The 25,177-nt window shown below is 36.1% G+C and overlaps 1 protein-coding gene across 2 annotated transcripts in view; it reads right to left on the bottom strand.

The window, feature by feature from the left end:
- The window catches only part of NDUFS4 (NADH:ubiquinone oxidoreductase subunit S4), a 47,197-nt gene that overhangs the window by 7,267 nt on the left and 14,753 nt on the right, over positions 1–25,177 (bottom strand). Inside the window, exons 2-4 of one of the 2 annotated variants that reach the window (XM_017811134.1) lie at positions 23,466–23,558; positions 19,892–19,970; positions 727–899 (exon numbers count right to left, since the gene is read on the bottom strand). In XM_017811134.1, coding sequence (XP_017666623.1) covers positions 727–899; positions 19,892–19,970; positions 23,466–23,558 — 345 coding nt within the window. The remainder of the gene's footprint in view (positions 1–726; positions 900–19,891; positions 19,971–23,465; positions 23,559–25,177) is intronic. The other variant, XM_017811135.1, reaches the window with a different exon arrangement.

The following is a 25,177-nucleotide window of genomic DNA, read 5'->3' as shown; positions in this document are numbered from 1 at the left end:
AAAAGACAGCTTCAAATCAAAATTACAATATTGTCAGAGGAATTGCTGGCATAGTCCTCACAGCTTACAGGAATTCTAACCACACTGTGAAATGTAGGTAGTGTGTTTATTTACGGAAAAAAGAATTAAAAATTAGAAGTATCCAAGTTATACTTAAGTTATCTTCACATTACAGCATACTGAGCTAAGAGTAGTACTTTCCTAGATTTTTTTGTGTATTTAAGAGTTTTTAATACTAATATTAGCAATATTTTAAAAACCAGTGTGATATTTTAAATTGCTGGATTTGGTTTTTTTTTTAAATTATTTACAACTCCTCATTTTAGATCTTCAGGATATTTATAAAATTTCGTAAAAAAAATAAATCCAGAAGCTAAGTTGTTGTTTATGTTTAAAAGATACAACTGAGAGCTGAGAATGATTTATTGCTTTAGGTAACTAATAACCTTCTGGCCCTGCTGATGCCACATGGCATCACCACAAATGTAACTGCTGAAATTTTTGGTTGTTAACACCTTTTTTAAACTCTTCCAGATGATGTTGTGAGCTAAAATCAGCTTTTAAACCTAACAGATCATTAATCATACAACAAACAAACTCAACCACTTACTGTAAGTACTATAAAAACATAATTAGATTTACAGGTAGAAAGAAGATTTCAAATTTACATGACTGGTAAGAGATGAATACAAAAGAAAAGTATTTTCAAATTCAGTAAGTACTCACGTAGACGCCCAGCCCATTAAAGGGTTCTCCCAGCGCTCCCTGTTATCAAATTCCATCTTCCATTTCTTTGTATTGTTAAGTCCTGACTGCATTGCATTACGTGCTGGAACAAAAATGTGAACTTTTCTGGTTTTGATGTGCTCATCTGGAACACCAGTTAAAGCAGTGATATCCTAAGAAAAACATAATGGGACTTGTTAAAAAATGGTTTACGTAAGAGGCTTGTAAAATAGTATTCCTTATGCCTTTTACATAAAGTTACAAAAACAGAAAAAAATTGCAGAGAAGTATATTATGAGTTCAGTTAAATAAAAGTGAAGCCGAGAGATGTTGAGGCTGCTATCATCCTACTTCCCCTGGCTGAATTAGACTTTGCATGGATAAGTTAGCTGAACCTGCTCATCTCCCAGCTACAAAACATCTAGTGCCAGAGGAGGGACAGGACATTTCCCCACATCCTTCTCCGTCCACAGCTGCAAGGTCAGGCCTGCTTCAACTTGCACCAGCTGTAGCAAATGCAGATATGTGTAAACTCTTATTTATTCCTTAAAGAAAATTTCAGAGCACAGACTGAAACATCAACAAATTCCAAATTTTACATTACCATTAGGAGCCTAAACTTCATATGAACAGGACTATTCACCAAAATACTAGTCAGTCAAATAGATGCTGCAGGATAAGTGCTTTCCCTTGGGCTTTAACTCTGTATATAATTAAGAAATACCAACATCCATGCTGACTTAAGAAGCTGTGCTTAGCATGAAGGAAGACACAGATGGTAGTATCTTCTACACAACAGTCTATTGATTGTTTGAGACTGCAGAGCAGGTACTAGAATTCAGCTCGCTTATTTAGACAGTAGTTATTACAGAAAATTGAACCCCTCTTCATGTTTCAAGGTATGACTATCAGCTTTTGAGAGTCAGTTCTTCTGCTGATGGTCAAGATCAAGAGAGGAACATTTGATAACATTTGATAACATTCTTCAGTATTTTTGTGAAGGACAAAAGGATTCAGGAGATTCCAACCTTCAAAGAAAAAAAAGAGACTTGTAACATTGTATATAGGCAGTAGTAGGATGCTCCCCTCCATTAGAGAGGCATAAGCCTTGTTGAGGGCCTCCAGAAATAAACCTAATAAAGATAAAAATCGAAGCATCCGAAAACCATCCTAAAAATATTAACTGACTTTAACAAAGAATAAGATAGGGAAAAGCCTCACAAGAATTGCTGTGAAAAATTACCCTCAGCAGCATCTGATATAATTAAAGTGAACATTCTTGCTAAAAACTAAACAGTAATTATATAAAATTAACCTGTCAGTTCACACTAGTAAAGAGTGAAATCAAACATCAAATCCATCTCTAAGGAAGCTGAACTGCTCCTTTTCCTTACATACTTAAAAGGCCAGCAGGAGCTCCTTGGTCTCCCTCCCAGCCCTCCCCTCTCCTTCTCTCTCTCCAGGAACAAGCAGTAAACTGGTAAAAGTCCAGAAAAGTGCAGCACAACTTTGGGCATATTGAACTCATCTTGGCAGCACTGCCATGACTTGAATGAAAAGGCAAAAAAGTTTAAATAAAACACTGTGACTTTACATAACTGTACCTACTAACTTTATGGGATTTTGTTTTGTGGCAAAGTTAAAAAACTTCTTGATGTGATCACAAGAGCATCCTTTGAAATGTGGCAGTTCTCATTTTCCATTTTATGTCAGAAAATGAATTTTGGGAGATCAGTCCCTCAAAGCTACAAAAGGGAGCAAGTTTAAAGCATATGACTTGTATTTGCAATTAGAACTGTAGGGGCAACAAACAAGCATGCATATGGGTTTTCCAGCTTCTGACATTTCTACCCTGACTACCACAAGAAACTGTCAAAATATCTTAATAATTCCATTATAAATACTTTCATTAGAACCAAGTCATGCTTATTTTTAATCCAAGTCTAGCAGTGATATGAAACAGAAGCACTACTAGCCACAGGAATGTTGCAACACATATGTAAAATACCTTCTGATAGACTGGCATTTCTCACTGCTTAAGCTTAAACCACAGGTTGAGAAGGAAACTGCTTAAAGTTTTCTGATTTGAATTGGCAAAGTGCTTTGTTTAACAAAAAGCGGTTTTTACCTGCAGTAAAGTTTGGTAGGGATTCAATACTTCAGCTTGCCTATATAGAGGAATAGGCTAAAATATTAGCTTTTATTTCTGTATTTAACAAACATGATTATTGAGAATATACAATACTATTGACAAAACATTTCTTTTTCCCCTCTCAAACAATCTGCTACATGCAAAAATTCTGGGGTTGTTATCAAATACTTTCAGATATGCAAACTTCAGTATATCTCAAAATTATTTTTTCTTTACTATTATTATTCTCAGCAACTTGAAAGTCCATTATAAATTTCTTTAGGCTTGAGATTTAGAGGTTTTTCAATTCTTCCAGAATGATCTGATTTACTAAAATAAGATACTCTGTTAAGTAATATTATGGACACATACAATCTTCACACCAGAGAATCATAAAAGTACTACATATTAGTGCATACAGAACACAATTTAAAGAGAGGGTTAAAACCAGCAAATGCTATATTTATGAGGTAACCATAGTAAAGAAATGCCTAGACTTGTTCATCTGGATGAAACTAAAACCAAAATCCCAGACAAACCCTTCAAGCCATGTTTTTTCAGGCATTCAGTTGGCTCCAAATCAAGGTTATTTCAGTAATAATACAGGATTCATCCCATAAAAATCTTTTCAAAATAAAAATTAAAACCTGCCTGCTTCCCAAAACTAAAATATCCATGTGGTGTTGCTAGCTCTCCATACTTAGATTCATTATAGCTAGAGTTTCCATGCCTTCTGGGAATCTAGCAATCATTTATTGATATCTTCCCCTTTTTAAAAGCTGGCAATTGAACAGACAGTTGTTAGGACAATGAGTTTCTGGTTGCTGAAGCCCAAGTTGTCCTGACATAAAATCACTGATTTTGCTTGCTGTATATATGTAAGGTACTGTAGCATAGCTGAGCTGTTTCCAAAGATATGGAATAAAAAAGCTTGGCATCTATCACATACTTGACACCTAAAGAGCACAGAAGCTCTAAAATTCCTATTCCCTGTAGGCGTACTCTTAGTCTAGACAAACTGATTTCTCACACTTTTAAAATGCATTACAACACTCTATTGTGATCATTTCATCCACACAGCTCCAGCTAGTGACAGAAGAACCTGTCCTTTAAGCGACATTTCAATGGGCTAAAGCTCCCGCTCCAAGATGCCATTAAAACAATATAATACTTGAAAAGAACTATGCAGCACTGGGTTGAACTCTTTACTGGGTCTTCAGTGCTTTGTTCTGAGTTCAAGTTCTCATTGAAACTACCTGTGAACCAACTTTCCAAAACAAAGATATTTTTGACGGTTGGTTTTCACATTACTATCTTTTTTCTTTAAGTGTTCCTTAATGAATTTTGCTATATTAGCATATTAAGATACTAGGGAGGTGTTCAGCATTCAAAATCTTAAATATATTAGATGACAATATAAAAGACTTGAGATTTGAACTGTATTTTGCTTTACTAAAAATAACCCTGATTCACATTTTTAAAATAGGCTATCACATAAAAGGTGCATTCTGACATTGTTTTTCTTAATATATGTAAATGTATAAAGTGAGCCTTATTTCAATAGGAAACTGATGTTTTTTGTGATTCAAGAAAATTTTGTAATTTAACAAATTTTTTTTGCAATACAAGAAAATGTAAACACTCACTTTGAGGCATTTTGTCTCTTCTTGGAATTAGCTAAAAGGGACAAAACACTTTTTTTTTTTAAGCGGTAGAAATCACATAAAATTGCTTACAAATATAGGTGGGTTTGTGTTTATTATAACTTACACTATTTAAGAATATTTGTCACGGTGGAAAGCCTGCTAAAACTGATCTGAAAAGGGTGATAAGAAATGATAAGTGTGCTACACAGCAGAGAGAAAAACTGATTCACAGAGGCAGTGTCAATGAAAGCACTATTCAGCATGAAGATGACTTTTAAAGGAAATGAGAATTTCCTTCTTTTAAGTACTCCACTAATAGCACAAATTCCAAAGGGGAAAAGAAATGGAACTCTCTAATTAACGGAAAAGAGACAAAATGATGGAAAGTATCTCTGAAACAAGTTTTTTTGAATAGATGGGTGAGGTGTGCATAAAGGTGTCATGTTTGTTCTATGGCATTTCTTTCACCACATAGACAGAAACTGTACATACCCACTATTAACTATCTACAGTTTAGAACCCCCCTCTTTTTTTTTTTTTAATAAAGGAAACAGGGAACAAGCAATGGGAAGTTGATGTCAAAACACAGAAAAACCTCCCAGCAAGCTTCCAGCAACCACCCAGGATTTAGAGTCTTGCTAGCTGCTCTCTTTTCAATACCAGAATTTCACACATTTCAATGACCATTATGACTTCAAAGAATCAAATTTTCATCATTGTCCGTCATCTGCCGGTTGATTTGTATAAAGGAGTTCTTCTGCATGCATTCCAGACAAAGGGCTCCTTACTTTCGTGGCTATATATCAAATTTAAAAGTTCTGTTTGTGACAGTTGTGTCTGTGGTAAATTAGGGTAACATTGAAGGAGTGCAGCTGCTCTGCAGGAACCTCCTTTTTGGCATCATTTCACTTAAATAAAAACTGAATAATTAGCTTCTGCCTTTATTAAACCACAAAAATGCCACTGGCCTTAGCAATTACTTCCGGTTGCCCCACCTACTTAACCTCAATAGTTTTACACTTGTTAGAATGGAGGGAAAGTAGAAGTTTTCTGTACTTTATAGGAGTTTACAACAGCTTGCTCTCTTCCCCACCTCCAACATGTTTTACTAAGTGCATTAAGTTTTGCTATAAATTCATGTTGCAATTCACTTTATTTAGAAGTTGTTGCATCAAAGCACAGAACATCTTGCATAATACCCACAAAATAGCTGCTGTGAAAGGAGTTTTTTATTTAATGTGCTCAGCTGCTTAGACTGTAAGTCAGGATGAGAACATGTTTCTACATTTCAATACAGTATTTTTGAAGGAAATGTAAGAGAACAGAATCTACTATGCAAATTGCAAGTAGAAAAATGGAGCAGAATGAACTAAATGTGGTCAGACAACATCTATCTAACAGCCACAGACAAAACAAGGGGAAAAAGCATATTTGCCCTTAGGAGACTCTGTATCACACAGGATGCAGTTTTCTTTCAGGCTTCACAATCATTCTGCGTTATCACAGTAAACTGTGAACAACATGATGTTACCCATAATGTGTTCTCCCAACTAATCATCCAGCGGAATGATTAATAAAGAAGTTGAAAAAAGCAGTGAAATAACCATATTTTTATAAAGAAAACCAAACATTTAAAGAGGATTTGACAATAATAAAAATTTTGTGAAAACTTCCATTTAAAGAAAACATCTTTCCATATGGTAAAAAACTAAAGAGAAACTGAAAATGAAAAAAAGTGGCTCTAGCAGAAACAGAAACCATCACATTACTGGAATCAACCTAATTCGACTATAATACTTTCTAGACTGCCAACTGCCATTATGCAGAGGAAGAGTCACCATCCAAAACAGTCCAACACTTGCAAGTGCTGGTAGCTTCACCAAACTCTATTCATCAGTTTGTATTTCACAGCTGAGGAAACAGTACTCTAACAATCATGATGGATGAGCATTCACTGTGGTTGCAAAAACTCCTTGAGAACTTCCCTGTTGTCCTGCTGCAAAGGTTCACTCCACTTTCCCAATATTTCACATGCCTAGTATTATTCCATGCTTTCCTTCCATAAGATACTACAAATATAATGGCACAACACATTCCACACACCATTAAACTAAAGTCATTTGGATTTGTTCAGAGAAAACACAAGAGCAAACAGGAATAAGAATTCGAATTCTAAAAATCCCAGTTGCTCTCTACCAACTGGAACATGACTCCACACTAGTCAGTGGAGTCACACTCCACTGCTCCACAGCAGCCCTTCTTTCATATCCTTAAGATACTTTACTTAAAGTCTGCATTACATCCCCAAATTTTGTACTCAGATTTTGTCTCCTACAAAAGTCATATAAAAATGCTATTTATAAAAGTGATTAATGGCAAGTTGTGGCAAAAGCTTCTGATTTTGCACCTCTCACTGCCCTGACAAGCCTCAAAACAGAGAGCCATTTTTCTTGGTACATGTGAAAAAAAACCCTATAATTTAGCCTGCACTCTGATGGAGAAGTAAATGACATTTCAGAAATTTAACAATGAAACATTCAAAACACCTAAGTCCACTTTCACAACAAATAAATATTTCATGTTCAGTATCGGTTTTCTGCCAAGAAGTAATCAAAAGCAACAAAAAATTATTATTTATTAATACTGGTGGGTTTTTTTTTTCTGTAATGGTATGTCTTAGTTATGTCAACCTTGTCTGGGTAAACAGCATGAAGTTAAAGAGAAGGGAAATCAAGTATATCAAGTATCTGGATTTACACTTTTTCTCCACATGACTGAAATAAGGAAACCATTATTAAACAGAGGAAAGCTGGAGCAGTCAGGGGCAAAGAATATATTTCATAAAAGTAGATTGATGTTGTTACTAGTACTCATCAGATACTTCAGTGTGGTTGTGACATTCTTCTAATTGAAGAAATGACAAACAGCATGCTTACCTTAAGGTGGGAAAAAAGTCTGAATTACAGCAATCTTGTAAGCTACAGCAGATCTTGTAAACTACTTTTTCTTGTAACACAACAATATTTGGAGAAAGTGTACTTTCTAGAACTCATCCAAAGCATATGTAAGCAAATCTTTTGCTTGCACACACACAGTGGCTGGGTCTTCTATGAGGCTTTTTAAATATACAGTTCCCTACAGTGCACAACTTTCAAGCGCTCTACAAGAACTCCACAATCCTCAGATTAAAGAATGTGCAAGAAAATCAGTTAGTTAACAATAAGACTACAGCAATGTTTTTAGCCTATAAACTTTCAAATCAAAGAAGAGGCCGCTTTAGTTTACCTGAATTTAGAAAAACAAAGAGGATAACCAAACAACTGAAAAAATATTATTTCTCTTAGAATAATTTGCAGTTAAGGCAACACTTCACTGCTTTACTACCATAAGCAACTGTTCTCACAGATACTATTTCTTAGCTTGAAAACAAAACCATCAGAAAAGAGCTTTAAATGAAAACAGACAGAAGTATTAGCAGCTAGAGCCTACCTAGAATAGACAGCTTTGTACCAATTCCCCTAATTAGGCAATTTTGTATATACTATTAAATAAACAGTATATTTTAGTTCAATGGTGGTATATTTTTCAAACACAATTTATTAATTTTTCAGTTCTGATATTTATACTATACTCCCAGCATAAGTCACAATAGCAGATTGTCTTGCAAAGCTTAACATGGTATTTCAGTAATATCTTGGTGAGCTAATCATTACTGATGACTCTTGAGCTTACAGTCTATAAAATGTAGTTTTGATCACAGATACCCAAAGCCTTAATCAGAATGTGGTCTTCGTATCTTTAATGAAAACCAAAATTCAGGCTATTCTTATGCACTGGGAATAATCTCTGTATTTTTTGCGTGTTTCTGATGCAATTTCAATGAAGTCCTTACTTTTAACACTCATTAAAAGTTATGTGTATTTAAAAAATAAACCATAAGCACATGACTTAAGTGAATTTTGTAAAGTTACTGTTCTTCAGGAATTCTGTCAGGAACAAGAAAATCGGAAGCTGTGATCTGCTTTATGCCCATCTGAAAACCTTACAAAGCTTCCTCTGAAGTACCAATTAAGAAGCTTTCCAAATAAAGCCAGGTAGAGTTCCCAAATTTGAGTATCACTTGTTTCATAATCTTCAGTCTTTGCAGGGAAAGGGGTCCAATCGATGTTAAATATGTGGCTGAGGTGCATTTTCTCAAAGCTCCCTTATCCATTCAAGCTGCAACACATCCAAGGGAGCAAACACTTAGAGCCTGGCAGTGAACTGGGACACTACGTACACACAGGCAGTGGAATTTCTGCTGTGAAGCAGGAACACCTTGGCCAATTCCTAATCTAATCTGGACAGCAAATAAAGTCTGAGCTGTTGAGTACAAATTTGGATGTACAGCAAAGTCTTAAAAATCGATAGCTTTGGTAAGATTTCCTGTGATGAAATCATAAGACTCATTATGTCTACATTGTATGAAGCATTAATTCTGAATTCAGTTTTAACTAACTAACAATGTCTCTGGGCTGGCAATTAGAGCAAAGAATACTAAAGTTTAAATTCTATTATCAAGCAGTCTAGTGTTCTTTTCCTTTTACCTTGCAACTTCCAAGTAATTAATTCCCAACTGAATGGTAGCTATGGAACAGCATTTAACTTTAAGGGTTAAAAATTAACAAACTTTTAAGGCTTTTATTTATTAAAAAAAGGCATCCATCAAAGGTGAGGGTAAAAAAACCGGCAAAAAGCCGTTTAAAGTGTAGCCTGACAATACTGTCACACTAGTGTATGGTCTGCTACTAAGAACAGTATCAAGAAATCCAACCAATGTCTGCCTTCATTGTCATGCATGTTCTCTATTCTTCACATGTCCTTTATAGAGAAAGTGATTGCTGTAACAGAACTTTGCCCATACAGTTACAAGCGGTGAGAAAAACAGAAGCAAATCCCCAATCAAGAAATGCAAATTTAGAGCAAAATTCCTGTTGGTGAGTGCTTTTTAAAGGAAGAAAAGTTGCACTTAAGAAACTATAAGGAAGTCAGACCTGTTAAAAGCTGTCCCTTACCCTAAAATGTAATGCTTCTATGTAATATGCATGCACTTTAAAGGTTGAAAGAAAGTGCTAAATAGTGTACATAATTTCCATACACAGCAGGTAGTGAAGCAAGAAAAGAACTGACACAGTTACCCTCATTAAAGAGATGCACAAAAGAGAACTGTTATGCAGTGTTAGCATATTGAAGGTTTATGCATCAGGGATGTTGGGGCTATTAACAGCTTAAATGTTCACTGCATTTAGTTAATTAGTGCATATAGCTTTTAAGCCTTAAATGCATTTTAGAAAGTTCTTTTCTAACAGTACCACAGTGGTACTCCCTGGTGGGCATGGGAAGGGTTGACGGGGCTTTGACTGTTTTAACATTATCAATAAAATACACATCTTAATACGATTGGACAACACTGGTTTCTTCACATTTATCTTTATGATTAGTTAAAATGGTTTCAAAAATCTCTCTCTAAAAATGCTGAATCATAACTAAAATGTGGTGTTACTTCACAAACTGGTTTTAGCTTGCTCTATCTAGAAGTCCATTCCTGTCATTAATGCTTTGGCCTTTATATGCTTGGCCTTTAAGGTTATTTATAGGACAGAAATCATGGTCTTATACTTTCTAACACAATAGAGAGAAATCCATCATCAATTAAATTCAGTAATTCAACTTGATACACTACACGTTTCCTTTCAGTTTCTATCACTGTGGGGAAAAAAATCAAAGGAGACTACAACATACAATTATGTTTACTAAATGGCAATAGAAAAGTAAGAATTTGTATTGAAACCACACATTACAGAGAAGATATTCAAATTCTGACTTAGAGAACCAGAATGAGCTGACCCAAAAATGCTTCCAAACAGAGTTGACATGGCAACAAAATCTGGTTCTAAGAAAATGCACCTAAGAAAAAATACAAGCCAGAAGACTAAAAAATAAAATACTAATGCAAATTACAATATTTATCTTAAAACAGTTTCTGGTTGGATAACATGCTACTCAGTGAAAACTTTAAAATACATGATTTATACTGACATCGGTCTACACAAAAAAATGGTTACTTATTTTTATATATGAATTTATGTACACATCTAGGAAATGAACTGGTAAAGAAAAACTATCAACTTTTTCAGAAATTCTAATCAGAATTACTGACCGTAGTCTTAATTTTTTTAAAACATCTGCAACACAATTAAAACATCTTTAAAAAGTACTGCATTTGGTACGTCTTATCAGCACTTTATAGAAATTCCTTATAGCTCAGCTTCTTCTTACTTTTTAACACAGTTTTCAGGCTAAGAGGTAATAGGACAAAGGTTATTTTCTCATCAAGCAGACTTTCTTCTGCACTAAAACGTAAGTCAATGGACTTTTTATCAAGTGGGTAGAACTGAGTATGTCAGAAAGATATATAAGAGACTAAGCAATTTCCCTACAGTTTATGCTTCAGAACACAAGAACTAAATTGCATATAAAACTCTGGATCTGAACATCAGCTGCTCCCTCCATGGTCCCTGTCCCCGCTTAACACACGTTAACTCTGCAAGTTTGAGAAAACAGTTATGAAAGGAGTTCAAAGATACCTCACAAACATGCCACCAAGAACTTGAAAAGCATCTGATTCCATTTCATCACTGATGATCTGAGTAAGAAGAGGAAATACTGAAGAAGCACCAGGCTCTCCTGTAGCATGACCAAGATGTTCAAGGATTCCCATGAGATTACTGGGCTTTCCAAACAAGGAAAGCTTTTCCTTTCTGAACTGATAAAACAATTCAGCTAGAACTTCATAACTAGAAACAGCTTTCAAGTCTGTACACAGAACTCTGTTAGTTAGGCTATGATTTGCAGTTTAAATCTACAACTTAAATATACTACAGAAATGCAGAAAGACACATTTGAATGGACTGAAAAGCGAGCTCTCTACAGGGAATTGTTTATTCACTGACAAGACAAAAAGAATTCATGTCATCTACAGAAATACTTCGTAATGTGGGATACTACCTTAGGTGTTCTAAAAAAGGTTCAGATAATGGTACCATTTTTGAGAACTTGAAAATACTATCCGGTCTTTAAAAACCAAAACTATTGAACAAAACAGCTTCAAAGAATGAAGTTACTTCTTATTCCTATTGATTCCTTGACTGTATTAATGACTTTATTTTTTCTAGCAGATTAGAAACATGGCTTGCATATTTAGACCCCCAAAACCAAAGAAGTATTTGCATGCTGAGCAGCCCTCTGAAATCCAGAAAAACTAAACACGGCACAATGATACTCCTTTAATTTGTTCTGAGCAGCCATCACAGCAAGCTCTTCAAAACATTTATTCTTGGATAGAAAATTAAACACTGTGGAATGAAATGAAAAAAAAAATTGCCTGCATACCCTTCAAAGAGACATTCTTTGACCCAGTGCTCCAGATTGAAGCCTTGAAATTTTTGCACAAGAATGCTGCATGAAGGAAGCCCAGATGAACAGGCACTTCAGATGTTAGAAGGTTGCATAACCTCAGTCACAGACACTCCTCCTTCCAATACCCAGCAGAGATAGCACTACCATGCACCAAAAAAAGATTCTCAGACAAAGAAATCCAAATCCTTTACCCCAGCCTACAAAATAAACCCACACAGGGATAAGAAGGCAATTGCTCTCTGGATACAACAATCCATCACTTTATACAAGGTTCTGGGCTACTTGCAAAATGCACAGTTTTCTAAACTTGTTGCAACTTGTTGCCTGCAGACATTCTTACAGAAAGCTCTTTATCAGCCAGCTGGGTTTTCTAAACCACCGCAAGCTTCATCAAACTACAACTGCTCATGACAACAAGTTGTAGCAAGTACCATAGGCTGAATTGAGCTACGATATTCCAACTGAAGAGGGATTTAACTGCCAAACAGCAAAATATAGTGAACTTGCGGTACTGAAAAATGTGTACGTAATTTGATAAACTGGTAACTACACCTGAGCTTGTACTTTAATTAAGACCAAATGCAACAATCAGCCATAACTATGAAGAAGAAACTGTCAAATTATTTCAATTAAAAACAAAAAAATAAAATCACTGTTTAGAAATAAATATATGCTCTGGCAGACCAGCATGGTGTACGTAAGAGAAAAAGATTATCACCATCTCCAGAATTATTAAAACCTTTAAATATTAAATTTCACATTATCTGCTTGTTGAAGTTATCCAAGAAGGTTTTTTCCTCTCCAAAACATTATTTCTTAATCTTCACCTGGGGGGTGGAGGGCAGGATAAAACAAAGAAATAGAAAAAGAACTTTTTAATAGATTATGTTTTGCAGCAAAAAAGCAATTTCACAAATATACTATTAGTGACCACAGGGTAAAGGCCTTTAAATATTTAACTTTATACAAATCCACTCTTAAATTAGACACTTTGGTTAAAGCAGATGTATTTGTAAAAATACATAGTATTTTTACATGCTAACAGTCTTCTCTTCTGAATGCTTTACTTTTATTGAAATAATTAATTTTGAAACACTTCTAGAATGTGATTTTATACCTTAATCAGCCTCTAGTATCGTTCAAACATCAGAGCAGTCAAACATCACAACTGCAGATGACCAAATGCAAACACCACACAAAGTGTTGCATATGTGGTAAAATGAGAAGCCAAGACACATTGTATTAAATATTTTATAAATCAACAGCAAACAACTTTGCTTTAAGCTTGAATCACAAGTACAACACAGTTCAAACGAGCTGATCACTTGCGTACTTGACACAACTGCGATCAAAGAAAGTACTTCTCCAAATCACAGGCTTCACATATAGGCCCCTTTGGTCAAAGCTAGAAACTGTTTCTCAAAACATTTATGCAAAGTAAAGGATGGGAAAAAACCTTTTATAGACCTCATTTTACATAACATCTTTATTAAATTTTATTCATTTTTCACTATCCTGAAGCAAAATGTAAGCCACCGATCCAACAATACAAAGAAGACAACCCACAAGAGGGAAACTTGAGGCTAAGGGGAAGGAATAGGTAACTATCTGAACCCACAAAAAGATTTCCATCCTGGTACCATGTACCCTCTGAATATGACAAATCCCTATCACAGAGCTATACATATAAAGCACAGAAAAACTTTTAAGTTACATTCCTCATCTAAAGAGTAACGCTGTCCTGAATTGAATCCTTCATGGTAGCCACTTGAATAAATATTGCAGCTAGAGTGGATTAAACAAAGAAAAGATTATTCCAAATTCTTTTATTCCATTAAGTTACTCTAGGAATGGTTTGAACTCACGATCAAGTAATAACCCACAATGGGTTAACAGCATTTTGAAAAACCAAAACACAGAACATCCACTATATCCTTATTATCTAACACAGTGGTAATGCTTAGAGAATTCGTGGCTGAATAGTAGCTTCAATAAAAGGAAATCTAGCAAACCTGTCCTTAATAAATGCATACTTTGCCAAATGTTTCTCTTCACGGAGTTGCAAAAACAGCTCCTCTATACAATTTTCAAATACAATGTCACACTGTCTCACACATAACTTTATGACATTTTACTGCTTTTGTTTTTAGAGTAAAGTATACTACACACTCTCGGTTTTTAGGGAAGCAATGATCACACTTTAAAATGCATGTTAAAGCTTGATTTGCTGTGTCCTTTGTTTCCCAGCACTATAGACTATCAGATTGACATTTGAAGAAGTTTCATCATTCCAGACTATTTTTCACTTGTTTGTATATTTTACTTTGAGCTGCAGTATTATCACTGCTTATTACAGTGAAGTCTATGCTTCTTTAATCAAACAAAGATTATACAATTTCAGTAATTTCTAATCCTAGCCAAAATTGGGATTTGAATAGTGAACAAACTATGACTCAATTCTGAAAACACCGACTGATGTTTGCTAACACCACAGTCTTCTAGAAAAAATGGCCTGGAATGCTTCCACAACTTTTTTGCTGAAAAGGTTCACATTCTGAGAATCCTATTAATACACTGTTACTCAGGATTATCTAGTAGTAAACACTTAAAATAGTCACTAAATTCTACTTCTAGACAGCCAAGAGGTAGCTGCTGAGATGCTTGACGCAGATTTTAGAATAGTTATTAGAATCATAGAATCATTTAGGAAATAATTGGAAAGCCCCGTAAGATCATTTAAGTGCAAATGTTAATCCAGCATGGCCAAATCCACCACTAAGACATGTCCTCAAGTGCCACAACTACACATCTTTTATGCACCTCTATGGATGGCGACCCAACCACTTCCCCAGTCAGCTTATTTTAATGCTTCCTGTGAAGAATCCTTCCTGTGAAGAAATTTTTCCTAATATTGAAAGCATTTCCTTTTGTCTTATCACTTGCTACTAGGGAGAAGACCCCCACCTGGATACAACCTCCTTTCAAGTACTGGAAGGGAATGATAAAGTCTGTTCTGAACCTCCTTTTCTCCAGGTTAAACAGATTGAGTTCCCTCAGCCACTCCTTGTAACAGTTGCGCTCCAGACCCTTCACCAGCTCTGTTACCCTTCTCTGGACACCTTCCAGCTCCTCATTTTCTTTCTTCTAGTGAGGCACCCAGAACTGGACACAGGATTTGAGGTTTGGCCTCACCTGTGCCAGTACAGGGGGACAATCGCTGCCCTGGTCCTACTGCCCCCACTACAGCTGTTCCAGCCAGGATGCCACTGGCCTTCTTGGCCACCTGGGCACATGCTGGATCATGTTCAGCTTCTGTCAACCAGAACCCCCAAGTCCTTTTCCACCAGGCAGCTTTCCAGCCACTCTGCCCCAAGCCTGCAGCACTGGCCCAGGTTGTTGTGATCCAAGGGCAGGACCCAGAACTGGGTCTTACTGAACCTCATACCACTGACCCCAGCCCACTGATCCAACCTGTCCTGATCTCTCTGCAGAACCTTCCTGTCCTCCAGCAGATCAACACTCCTGCTCAAATTGGAAGCGTTTGTGAACTGATTGAGGGTGCACTCAATCCCCTTGCCCAGATCACCAATCACGATATTAAACAGGGCTGGCTCTGATATTGAGCCCTGGGGAACACCACTTGAGATTGGTTGTCAGCTGGATTTAACTACATGCACACTACTCTTTGGGTTTGGCCTTCCAGTCATACAGTCTTTCAAGGACTGAAAAGTACACCCATCCAGGCCATGAGCAGGCAGTTTTTCCAGGAGAAAGCTGTGGGAAAGCATTTACTAAAGCCCAGGTAGATAACATCATGGCCTTTCCTTCATCCGCTATGTGCATTTACTTACATGCTTTAGCCTAGGCTGCTGCAGTATATGGTGTTTACTGCTCATCTCTAACGTCTTTTGAAAAGTATGAACTGCTCATCCTCAAATAAAGATTCAGATTTTCTGTGCCCAGTTTGGTGTACATAAGTCACCTTCAGTGAGTTACGTAGAGTTTCTCTACGATCTAAAGGAAAATGACCCTCTGCTGAGGTTCAGTACTGAGACTGCTGAACCATTACTGAAAAAAGGTTAGCTAACACTACAGACCAAACAAAACAACTTCAGGACAGGTGATGAAATGCCATCATTCTACTTAGCCTGTCATACTCATAATAAAGTCTGTCCCTAGATGTTTGCACAATGCTGCAAAAACTAATTCAGTACCATTTCAACTGCACTTGATAGCACTGGTCTGGAATGCTTAACTCTGTGTAGCAACTCCTATTTTATCTTGGCCTGGTACAGAATAAAAACATCTGTGAGATGACTACAACTGATCCTTAACCACAGTTCCACAACTCTTCTAGTGTCTCCCCAGTGACCGATTCCTATAACTGCTCTTGCAATAATTTTTGCTTTGAGCTACAGCATATATACTGTCAGTGGAATATTCTGCTTTAGCAATGCAAAGGATAATTTCTGGCAGTAGTTCTAATTTTGAAATTTGGATTTTAAATACTGTTACCATTTAACCAACATAACGGTCCTTTTATTGACAAATATTTGTGGATACCTTTCAATTGCATGGTGCAACCCTCACCAAAGTGCCCAACTCCAGCTAGACACTCAAAATGCAGCATTGCCAGCACTGGCTGGGAAGTCTGCTAAAGCATTCATGCTCAACTGGAAGACACTTAGCTACAACAAACAGTATTGATGCACCCTACTCTCAATAACTGGAACAAACTGCAGGAATTAGGACAGTTCAAACCTCCATTTCAGGCAAAACCACTTCAACTTTTTATAATAATAATGGAAGCTATGTTATAACATACACACGAACAGTTAAATAATTTGGAACACTACGTGAGATTTGCTGCCGATGGCCTTTGCCCTCTACTGCCCAAATTTCCTAACGCAAGCAGGGTCTTGAGAGTCTACTTTTCACATAGCTATTTGTCCAAACTCTTGGAATACAATCTAATTGGTGGCCAGAGATTCAAAATGTCACGCAAGAACTGTATTTCCACTGAGCTTTGTTAATTTTGTATGTTATTTTCTTCAGATTTTACTGTTCGTTAAAAGTTATTTTATTCAGTATTCACAGAAAACAGCTGATAACTGAGACAAAGATATAATTTCTTGGATGTGTTCTATGCAAGCTGAGCACTTAAATCCTTTCCCATTTAAGAGTCCCAATTTTTTTCTAGTGTGAAATGAATGTGGTCTAAACTACTGGTTTTTCTACTATTTCATTACAACTCATTTTTCTACTGTATTCAACACATTCTAGGCTGCAGTAAGCAGGTGACCGACTACCACTTGATTATTCAGTGTCAGGATGCTCATCCGCCTTCTATTTGTTTTTGCCAACACAAAGAGAATCCAATCAGACTCTAGGTAATTCAAAGGAATTCCTGCTGGACAAGGTCTAGCATATGGATGTACACATATGAACACAAGGTCTACAAAAGCATTGGAAATAGATTAATTACAATACAATATGCAGTTGAAAGTTTTCCACAATCACAACGTTACTCTACTAGCCCTGTAAACCTCAAGTCACAGAAGAGTTCAGTTTCAAAATAAGTTTCAAGAGGAGCAAGGCAAAAAAGCACAACCATATCCTACTTTCCACCTGTTCTTGCTCTGTCTTCTGATGTGCACGTAAAAGCACCTATAAGGTGATGTTCAGCTTTAAAATATATATATATATGACCAGGATGACAAATCCATCAAAATATGATTTAAGGATTTCTAACAATCAGTAAAATGAAAGAAGGGGTCTTTTGAAATTAAACACTAAGTATCAACTTTCAGAATACAGTTTAATTACAATTTGCAAGGAAATAATGGTTTTGTTATGCTTTGCAACATTAATTAAAGAAAATTTATGTAGACTCTTAAATTAGCTTTAATGGGTTCTAATTAATCCTACTTAAAATTAGGAAAAATACTGCAGTAACCTACAGTAAGTTAACAAGGTATTCTACTTTTCCATAAAGTTTAACAAATGTCTAAAGAACTTCTCCTAATCTTGAAAGAGTTGAAAACCACATCAAACCCTTCTGTGAATATTTTCCTTGCTAACAGGACATAATTTTTGCCAGTTAACGGAATATGAATTATTGGTTACTTTATGACATTATGGAAACTACTCCAAAAATTTAACTAAATCTACAGATTATGCTTATTTTCTGTAATTTTGTTTCAGGTCCTACAATAATCTGGAAAAAAAGGTTTGTGCATTTAGAATGTGGACCTACATGCACAGCACTGTAGGAAAATACTATTCAGTCAGACATTTAACCTAGTACTCCATACAACTAAAGATAAAGTAATAGTTTATATAAATTATATATATAAAAATAAAAATATTCAAAAGCTGCAACTATGAGATTGCAAAAAAATCACAACAACTATAATAAGAGAGTCTTCAACTTGATGACAACATACTATTACACTAGAAACAAGCACTTCACTTACATTCATTTTACAATAACACTACAGCAAGTGAATAGTTGTATTTCAAATTAGTTTCACTTTTACTCAACTGGAAGCATAAACTCTCATAGCTGTAGATAGTACAACCCTAACTTTGGATAATGTACATTTAAACACAAAATGGAAGATAGAAGAGAATTTATCTTGTGTGTCTGTGCTGTTGTCTCTTTCAGATCTATGCGTCCATCACCTGAGGCCACAATAGGGAAATGCGATACTGCAAATTCAGGCACTATAAAACCTCTGTTTAGATATACATTTTTTTTTACTGCTAAAGAACACTGCATCTAAAATTCATTTAGGAAAATGCGGTCTGTTGAATCTTATTTACACAGTGACTCATGAACTCTGTACAAAGTTCCTGAATTCCTAGTTATGCAACTAGATTAGCAAGATAATCATGTTTGCTAGAATTAAGTACTAATTTTTTCCTTAATTTCTGAACCTAAAATTAAACTGTTACTTCTTAAATTCAGAAAGTTTATGAAATAACTTTTTTTACCTGTATGTAGATTACTATTGCTACATCCATATACAAAACATACAAGAAAAAAGCACTAAAGAGTTGTTAAAGTAGGTGTGGGTTTTTTTTCCAGTAGCCTGTTAAACTTCAGCTGTCTCAACTTCTAGTTATCACTGCAAATGTACAATTTATAAATACAAATTCCAAATATTTCTTAAGTAGTTAAGGGAATACAAAAAAGTACATACAATGTGAACTGCCTGGAACATACAAAGGAATGTTTTTTTCCTGAAGATTCAAAAGCGATATGAAACCCAATGAAAAGCATGCTTCTGCTGTGATGCATTCCCCCCAGAAGTCTTACAAAAATTATACTATTGAATAATGTAAACATAAGTGTCAGGTTGCATCTAGAGTAACAGACCACACATTATGGAAGAACTTACAAGAAAAGACTGCCAAATTGCTGATCTGCTACTGATTAGCAGAAGAATGTTATGCATTTGTTTCTAGCTGTAATCTAACCTTCATGCATATTCAAAAGCTACAGTGTATATTGCATAGTAACAATAATCTTCCATGATGTTTCCTTACACAGTATCTTCAGTAATATGAGTCCTAATGAAGAAAATATTAGGAAGCTGGCAAAATTCTGTGTAATTTCACTACACAGAAAATATATGCAAATTTCAAAAAGAATAAATTATTAATTACAGCTCACACTGGTCCTCAACCAAAATATAAAAAATAATAAGTCAGGTACTGATCATTTTACATTGAATAATGGTATTCAAAGTGTTAAGCAATCACATACTTATGTTTTACTGATGTTACCCTTTTAAAAATGTATGAGGGACTGTTGCTTTGTAGTTCACATTTATATGGCTTTCCTAGAAGAACCATACTGAATGCATATTGTGCAGAAATAACCCTGAAGGCTGTATCATAGCAGTATTCAGTAGAAAACTCTTACCAATTTTTCATCAACTGTGATGAGTTGCGTGTCTTGAGTTTGGTCCCGCGCCAGCCGCCATGTGGAAGTGCTCAGTGACCTGCGGTGCAAGACTTGAAGTTAAAAAATGATTCATGCAATGAGAAAATAGAGGCAGACAAATCTTACATAAACAAGTTACTTTAACAATATCCGTCTTGTAAAAAAAATTGAAGAGGGAGAGATGAGGGCACAAAAATCCTTTTTCTCCCCAATTAGTTCTGTCTGCTGAGTTTTTGGCAGACTCCCACTTAGTAGTTCACAACAGGCTGCACTTTATGTCAGCCTACAGGCTCTCTGTCACAGAGAGACTGCCAGTGGCAAGGACTGTACTGCTCTATATGAATGTACAGTAGCTGGTTTGTCACGAACAGACAGAAAAACACACGGCTGCTGCAAGCATTCTGGAACTCTGATCCTGAAAATGATGGCATCACAGGAAAAAAAATCCTAAATCTATTTGTAATGGTAAAGCTCCAATTCTACACTTTAACAGCAGAACATTACCAATTAAAAAAAAACCAAAACCAAACCCAAACAAAAAATTACTAAACAAACCCTAAGCTAATACTGCAAACACAATTTTCTGGTTTTGAGTGGGCAACACTTTCTAAATCATTTTGGGTCAGCTTATTAATTTCCAAGAAATATGGTTAATCTTCTTGCATAATTGCTAAATCTGTAAGGTACACATGGAAACACAGAACCCAATTCCACATCACTGAATTAACGAGTAAAAGCTGACCTTAACTTGCATTATGTCACTAACACGAGGGTTCAGCCCTTGGAGTACCAATCATCTTTTGGCAAAATAATGTCACAGCAGGTGAACCAAGCCAAGCAGCCTAATTCTCTGAGCTAATCATAGAATACCAGGTTGGAAGGGGACCTCAAAGACCATCTGTTCCAACCTTTCTTGGCAAAATCACAGTCTAGACAAGATGGCCCAGCACCCTCTCCAGCTGAATCTTTGGATTGTCCAACACTGGGGAATCCACCACTTCCCTGGGGAGACTGTTCCAATGGCTGACTGTCTTACCACATTGTAAAAAATTCTCCTCTTGTGCCTAACCGAAATCTCCCCAGGAGTAACTTGTATCATTAATTTCCTTTCCATATGACTCCCTGTAAAAAGGGAGTCTCCACCTTCTGTGTAACGATCTTTTAAATAGTGGAACATGATGACAAGGTCTGCTGTAAGCCTTCTCTTCTCAAGACTGAACAAACTCAGTTCTCTCAGCCTTTCCCTATACAGCAGGATTCCTGATCCTTTGGTCAGCTTTGTGGCCCTTCTCTGGACCTCTCTAGCCTGTCCATACAGTATTCCAGGTGTGGCCTGACAAGTGTTGAAAAGAGTGGGATAATAACTTCTTCATCTCTGGTGGTGATGTCCTTGTTGATGCAACCCCGCAGTCTGTTGCCGTTCTTTGCTGAGTAGCAAAGATCACTCCCACGGAGCTTGTCTTCCTCCTGGACCACCAGGTCCCTGTCCCCAGAGCTGGTCCCCAGCCACAAAGAACCCAGACTATTCTGCACTCCTGGATTACAATTTCCCAGGTTGCAAGGACAACAACTTGCCCTTGTGGAACTTCGTAAGTTAGCCCACTCTTCCAGCCTTCTAGGTCTTCCTGCAAGGTGAGTCTCCTTTACAAAGTGACTACTTCCCCACTCAGTTTGGTATCATCATCAGACTTTATCAGGGTACACTTGATCCCACCAATCACTTATGATGATATCAAAAAGTGCTGGGTCCAGTATTGATCCCTGGGGACCCCACTTGTGACAGGTTGCCAGCATGAAAGGGAGCGTTGTTCCACCACCCTCTTGGTGCTGCCTGTCAACCAGTTCCCCACCCACTGCAAGGGCCACTTTGTTAGATTGTAACACATCCATTTTTCTGGAAGGAGGCTGTGAGAAACCATATCAAAACCCTTGGAGAAATCCAAGTAGACAATAGTGTGCTTCATATCTAATTAAGGTCACCTTAAACAAATGAGAAAGCAAAATGCAAGAAGTGAGTTGTCTATACAACACAAGAATCTTACAAAACTAAGCAACTGAACAAAGTTCAGTAATATTGAAACTCTACTTCTAATGCAGATTACACTCTACTAACTTACCTTTCATGTGCCAACGGAAATTCAAATGGATTCAATGGAATTCGAAAATTCTCCAAAGCACAAAGTTTATAGAATCACCAACTCTGACATGGACAGACACATCTATTACAATTTAGAGTGACAAAATCTGTTTGGAAGATTACTTTGTTTGAAGAACCAGAAGAAGTTTTCAAGTGCAAGGAAGGAAAACAATTTAATAAATATCAAAGGTATCTACTCCATTACCTCAAAAACCTCTGTACCAGAGAGCTTCTGGCTCAACAGAGCTACTATTTTTTAATTTGTACATGTAAAATAATATAGCATAAAAACAGAATAGACAGATATCAGAGTTCTAGGATAAAAGCTTGTTATATGGTTCTTATTCAATAACACACCAAGACAGAAGCTATTCTAAGAGCATTCTGAACAGCATTACACTTGTGTTCCAGTCCTAAGTAGCTGAAGCCGCAAAATGTCCAACCTTAAATAAAGCAAAAAAACACTGTAATAGGAAAATCAGTTTCTTTCCTGCTTCAGTAGCTTTAGTATCAAAGTAGTATTCTGCAGGTATTCTGGAACTTTACGTGATACAGTTGTTCACAACACAACATACGTCCAAAGAACAACATTGGATTATGCAATTTAATTAATCCCTTAGATTAGAAAAGTAATCTAGACTATGAATCAAGAAGTTCTCTGACCCTTGCTCTGTGAAGGGGTCTGATCAATATGTAAAGATTTGGGTACACAAGGATTGTAATAAGGTTGATCATAATCATACTTTTTCTTGTAATATAAGTTCAATTTGGAACAAAATTCAGCACACATCAGTTTGAATATGGTTGTAGGGGGTTGCTTGTTTTGTTTTAAATTGGAAAAGTTTTGAGAAGTATAAATGCCATGCCCTTCCAAAATTATTTCCACTCAGCATTATGTCATTTGACATTGTTTTTACTAGCACCTTTATAGTCAATAGGGAAGAGCAGGGCAAAACCCCCACCAGATTAAAGGTTGGCAGAAGTTCTTTCTGAGATGCCTCCACATTTTATACAGGAGTAGCTGATTTTTTGCACAAGGTGTCTCTGTCAACCAGGGTAATTTGCAAGGCAACACACCTTGCAGCTCCCCATGATGTTTCAGCTCTTCTTCAAAAACAGATGGACAGCTTACTAACCTAAGTCATCTTCTACTCCTCTTCATCACCTTTCAAAGCCATTCCTTTTGACTAGGTGGTTCTGGAACATGCCCAATTGTTGCCAGAATTTAAAACCTTGTACATTTCTTACATGTGTTGCCTTCTGTCCATCCCTGGACTGCAGTGAGTTGGAAAGCACGTATTTTCTTTCAGGACTTCTTAATTGAAAAGTGATTGAAAATTGGCTTTTGGACTAGACTAGGAAAGAGAATTTTAAGTCAGTGAAAGAGAGACCCCCATGTGAAAATACATTAAATACCAGTTTTGCTTTAAAGATGACAGGCTGTTGATTCTTCCATTTGTTGCATCTCTCACAGGAAAGTAATCTGGAGCTGGGAAAATACCAGCATCTCTGAAATACCATGTTAACTGAAATACTACTACTTGGAAGTCACTAGAAAGTGTTTCTTGATTCCCAGAATGTTTACTTTTCAACAGGCTTCATTTCAAGTTTGTCCCTAATGTGAGGCACTTAACTGAGGAGAGAACCAGGAAACAGACCTTTTTCACACAATCTTCTCTTCTCAAACTCCCATAATGGCAAGTATCATTTCATCGCTCAAGTTTCCCCTTAGAAATTGTATAAACTTTACAATACCTATTCTACCTTCAAATTAAATGAACATGCAATCTAAATCATTAAAGTACAACTCAATTTAAGCCTTTTATTATGTCCTGAACAATACAGTAATTCTCACAAAATTTCCCATTAATATTTGCTTCTGCCCAAATTCAGGTCAACTTTTAGATAGCTTTTGTGATGGATAAACTTGCAGAAGTATAAAACACAATTTGACAGTTCCATTCTCATGAAGTTCTACCGCTTTTTTTCTGCTACTGACCTCTGGAAAGGTAAGCTATTTTCTTCCTTTCTCTTTGTAAGCAACATGAGCACGCATTACCCCATTTTGCCTCTTTTTGACTGTTTATGCTTTTTTTTTCCCCCTGCTGAAACATCTTGTGATGAAGCCTTAAGACCAGGAATTTCCATTTCTACCCTCTTCAAAGACTAATCCAACTCTCATTTAAAATTACTGTACACAGAATACTTCAAATATTCATAAATAGACTGGTAAAATAATTCTAAATTTCAGAAACCATAAAGAGAGTTTTACATGTAGCTAGCAACAATAAACACTGCTACCTTCTAGGCCCATTAATACCCTATTCAAAACACATATCAAACAAACTTCTTTCATAGTTACTATCTAATAAACTAAGCTGGCCATAGCTCTGTTGTTGATCTGCCCAAATGTTTTCCTGATAGCAAGCTCATTAGTGATGAACAAACAAGCTTTTTATTTTAAAAGCCGGGGTTTATTAGAACAGCTAGCCTTTTAAAATAAGAACCCTTGAAAATTACAGAAGACAAAAGTAAAATTAAGGTTTACAAAAAGACGTCACCTGTATCCTTTATGATTTTGCATATACTTTCCCACAGTATAGCAGCTCCTTTGCCTTCTGAGACCATCATTCAAATTGTCATTTAGTTTGTACTTACAAAAGTACTTTCTGCCCACCCCATGCTACTGTTTCGGGCATATAAATTCCTTAAACTTGATCTATATGATCCTGTGCCATTATTTTATACTATTATACATTAATATTTTCCATAGATTATTATTTAATTATGCTAATTTTTAAAGTTCACTTAAACTGTAATGTTGTATAACAACATTTTGTCTTTACCATCAATCTGATCAGTTCAGCATGAACTCTGTTTTTATATGTGCTACAAAACAATATACTTTAATATTTCTGTGTTTTAGTGTTAAGAATTTTAAAAAGGTTAAAGTAACTTTTTCTTCCACAATGCACAGTTCTTTATAGTGGCATAACAGAACTGAATGTTGCATCTAGAATGAGTTACAGCTGCCATTTGTTATTTTAGAGTCTCACAATAAATTTAAATGTCTTTTATACTGTGTAGAGAAGACAGGAATAGAAATTTGGCAAAGACTACTCTACATA

This window comes from Lepidothrix coronata, unplaced genomic scaffold, assembly GCF_001604755.1.
Source record: "Lepidothrix coronata isolate B3197 unplaced genomic scaffold, Lepidothrix_coronata-1.0 Scaffold31, whole genome shotgun sequence".
Taxonomy (NCBI): domain Eukaryota; kingdom Metazoa; phylum Chordata; class Aves; order Passeriformes; family Pipridae; genus Lepidothrix; species Lepidothrix coronata.
The sequence above is the reverse complement of the archived record's forward strand: the minus strand, read 5'-3'. Positions and strand labels throughout refer to the sequence as shown.